Source organism: Pyrus communis, chromosome 3 (assembly GCF_041283825.1).
Source record: "Pyrus communis isolate YQ-2024b chromosome 3, ASM4128382v1, whole genome shotgun sequence".
In the NCBI taxonomy this organism is placed as follows: domain Eukaryota; kingdom Viridiplantae; phylum Streptophyta; class Magnoliopsida; order Rosales; family Rosaceae; genus Pyrus; species Pyrus communis.
In genome coordinates, this window is record NC_142567.1 from 23,247,639 (window position 1) to 23,251,087 (window position 3,449).

The following is a 3,449-nucleotide window of genomic DNA, read 5'->3' on the forward strand; positions in this document are numbered from 1 at the left end:
GAAAATACAAGAGTCTGTCACTGTGTCTGAGTTTTGCAAACGCTTTCTTCTTTCTTCTCTCGTTCTGCTCTGGTTTCTTGGTTGGTTGGTTGGTTTTCTATGCTTATCTGGTGCTCTGTTCTTGTGCGCCAGTTGAGATAAAAAGGAGTGAGAGGACGAGAAAAAAAAGAAAAGGGGAAAAACGATGAGCTGTTTTTGCTGCTCTAAGAAATCAATCAAAGAACCAGAGAAGGAAATTACCAACATCAACACCAACAAACCCAATCATCAAGGTAAAAATTATTTTCCAGAATTGTTTGATTTAAATTTGGGGTCATTGAGATTAAACCCATGTGTTATGTGATCATATTTGATTTTTTTTGGTATTATTTTGAGAATATTTTTGGAAGCTTTTTTTTTTTTTTTTTTTTTTTTTTTTACTTTTGGCATTGTGGGTTTTATTTTCGGTTGCTATAATTTGTTTTATTTTTTCTAAATCTGTTTGAATCTCGTGGGTAGTAATCTTTACCCTTCCTGGGGTTTATGTGTGTCTTTCAATCTGTGAATAAAAGCCATTAAATTTCGTTTCATTGTATGAGTTCTTGACTTTCTTCCTCTTTTTTTTTGAAATTTCGATTCAAAAGGTCGGTGCTTTTGACTTTGCCATGAAATTAGTGTGAATATTTGAAATTTTGCAGTGGATGAGGAAAGACGTATGGCTGAATGGGATTTAATCACATATGTAAAATTTTAATCCTTTTTGTTTATCTGGGATTATGTAAAATTGTTAATTTTCTCATCTGGTGCTAAATTAATAAATTTAAATTGGTTCCTGTTGGTGTTCAATTCATTGAGACTGTTGCTCATTCATTTTGGTTGGGAAGGTCCAATCCATATTCCACACTCCTTTTAGTTTCGAATTTTGTCAGTTTGTATTCTTTGTTTGCATTTATATATTACATGACTCCGATTTTTCACCCCATATTTGAGAGAACTGATCGATATCGAATTTTGGATTTGGCTTACCATGTGCTGTATTTTGTCTTTTTTCTTGGCATTCTCAAATCTCTCTAACTTGTCTGTATGCATGTGTATTTGGCCGTTTTGATAGGTCAAGTGAATACGAATGGTGATGTGAAAAAGGAATTGGGTGTGAAAAAGGAAATGGTTGTAAAAAAGGAGGAGGCCACGAAGGATGACCAGTTGTCGTTGGATGTAAAGGAGTTGAATATAAAAGAGGAGGGTTCCAACGATGGAAAAACCGCTGGCAAGCGGGCACAGACGTTTACATTTGCTGAACTTGCAGCATCAACTGACAATTTCAGGTCTGATTGCTTTGTAGGCGAAGGAGGGTTTGGAAAAGTTTACAAGGGTCAATTGGAGAAAATTAATCAGGTCAGTAGTGTTTATGCGAATGTTAGTTCTATCGTTGAGAGTTTTTAAATCACACTGTTAAAACTGTTTTCTTCAACTGAGCTTTGAACTTGTACGTTGAGTTGAATGCTGCTGGGACATTACACGTTCCCTTTTATGCCATTGTGTAAAATATGTGTTTTGTTCCTTGATTTTCATTTAATAAATTACTTATAAGCTCAAGGGCTGACCCAATTTTGCTTTTGTTGTTGTTCTAGGTTGTTGCTATCAAGCAGCTTGATCGTAATGGATGCCAAGGAATTAGGGAATTTGTTGTCGAAGTATTGACGCTTAGTTTGGCTGACCACCCTAATCTTGTCAAACTGCTTGGATTCTGTGCCGAGGGAGATCAGAGGCTATTGGTTTATGAATATATGCCATTAGGATCTTTGGAAAACCATTTGCATGGTATGCATCTGAAACACTCCAAAATCCCGTTCTTGTGTTATGATTGAGATTACCTTTTCACTTTCTTTGCATCTGGCCCTTATATCGCTATGAGTTTGACTTAAGTATCACATTTGTTTTACTTTTACAGTTCTTTCACCCAGCAGGAATGTGCTTGACTGGAATACAAGAATGAAGATAGCAGTTGGTGCCGCTAGGGGTTTAGAGTATCTGCATGAGAAAATGCAGCCCCCTGTTATATACCGTGACCTGAAATGCTCGAACATTTTGCTCGGTGAGGGGTATCATCCAAAGCTATCGGATTTTGGCCTGGCTAAAGTAGGTCCCAGTGGAGATAAAACTCATGTTTCTACTAGGGTTATGGGCACGTATGGGTATTGTGCACCGGATTATGCCATGACAGGTCAGCTGACTTTCAAATCAGATGTTTATAGCTTTGGGGTTGTTCTTTTGGAGCTTATCACAGGAAGGAAAGCTATTGATAATACAAGACCCGTCAGAGAGCAGAACCTGGTAGCATGGGTAAGATAGCTCTAGTTGCACTCTCTTCTTCAATATCTACTATTACACTTCATTCGGTGGAACTGGATATGTTGAATTCATGGTAGCTGCTGTTCTTTGAAATATTGTGTGCTGCGCAATAATTCTCGGAAATGCTTATGTTTCTGGAAGCCTTTGTTTATCAGATTTGTCGGCATATGTTAGGTCGGGCCCAAGAGGATGGATACAAGTATTATAATCAGATTTTGTTGAAACTTACTTTCCTTACAGATGAAGGAAATAAACAGGGGCATCATTCAGCTGAAAGGGACTATCCTTGGAGGATTTTTCATCTTGCGGTTGATTTGTTGTCCCTTCTTTGATATCCGGAGTAGAAATGTTGAGTATTTCCAACTGAGTTGCCCGCACATGCATAGAAACTAGCCGATGTAGTCCATATAGAATTGGAAATATTGATTGTTATCTTTTCAGTGGAGTAAATAGAAATTTGTTACATGTATATAATTATCAGTAGTTTGGTTTCATAACTGGTTGTGTATCCTTAACCATTATATTGTTTTCAGGCAAGACCCATGTTCAGAGACCGGAAGAAATTCTCAATAATGGTGGATCCGTTGCTTCAAGGTCACTATCCAGTCAGGGGATTATACCAAGCTCTTGCTATTGCTGCGATGTGCGTTCAAGAGCAGCCCAATATGCGGCCTGTCATAACTGACATAGTTACAGCGCTGCATTACCTTGCATCCCAGAAATATGATCCCCAAACCGATCCAGTTCAAACCTTGAGAAAGGGTCCATCTTCTCCAAAAGTGAGGAGAGATGACGATATAACGCAGATTGGAGGTGACAGGCCAGAGAGAGACTAGGCCGGAGGATTACATTAAAGAATAAAGCAGCCAATAACATTTTGCGGTCTTGTAGATGATGTGCCTAGTTATCAATTTTTGCATCATAGAAGATAACAGGTTCGACTGCCATCCTCAATGTTCATACACAGAATTTCTGCTCTCTATTTTCTTCTTTTTTTTCTTTTTTTCTTTTTTGCGGTGTACATGAGAGATGGCGTTTAGTGTATGTAAAATGCTTCATTGTAGAAACATTATTGGATTAGTTAGCCTTAATTTCTATAATAGTTCCATTCTTTCGCA

General features: G+C 37.8%; 1 protein-coding gene across 1 annotated transcript; it reads left to right on the forward strand.

Moving 5' to 3' along the window:
• LOC137715350 (putative serine/threonine-protein kinase PBL5) lies at positions 1 to 3,449 on the forward strand. Its single transcript, XM_068454642.2, has 5 exons — positions 1 to 272; positions 1,091 to 1,374; positions 1,611 to 1,800; positions 1,931 to 2,322; positions 2,865 to 3,449. Exons 1-5 carry the CDS (start codon positions 185 to 187, stop codon positions 3,165 to 3,167), a joined length of 1,257 nt encoding a protein of 418 aa, XP_068310743.2. The 5' UTR covers positions 1 to 184; the 3' UTR covers positions 3,168 to 3,449.

Excerpts from the sequence above, each read along its gene's own strand:
- LOC137715350 (XM_068454642.2), top strand. The coding sequence starts at position 185 with ATGAGCTGTTTTTGCTGCTCTAAGAAATCAATCAAAGAACCAGAGAAG. Across the intron at positions 1,375-1,610 it reads AATTGGAGAAAATTAATCAG|GTTGTTGCTATCAAGCAGCT; the intron begins GTCAGTAGTGTT and ends TTGTTGTTCTAG. Across the intron at positions 1,801-1,930 it reads TTTGGAAAACCATTTGCATG|TTCTTTCACCCAGCAGGAAT; the intron begins GTATGCATCTGA and ends TTACTTTTACAG.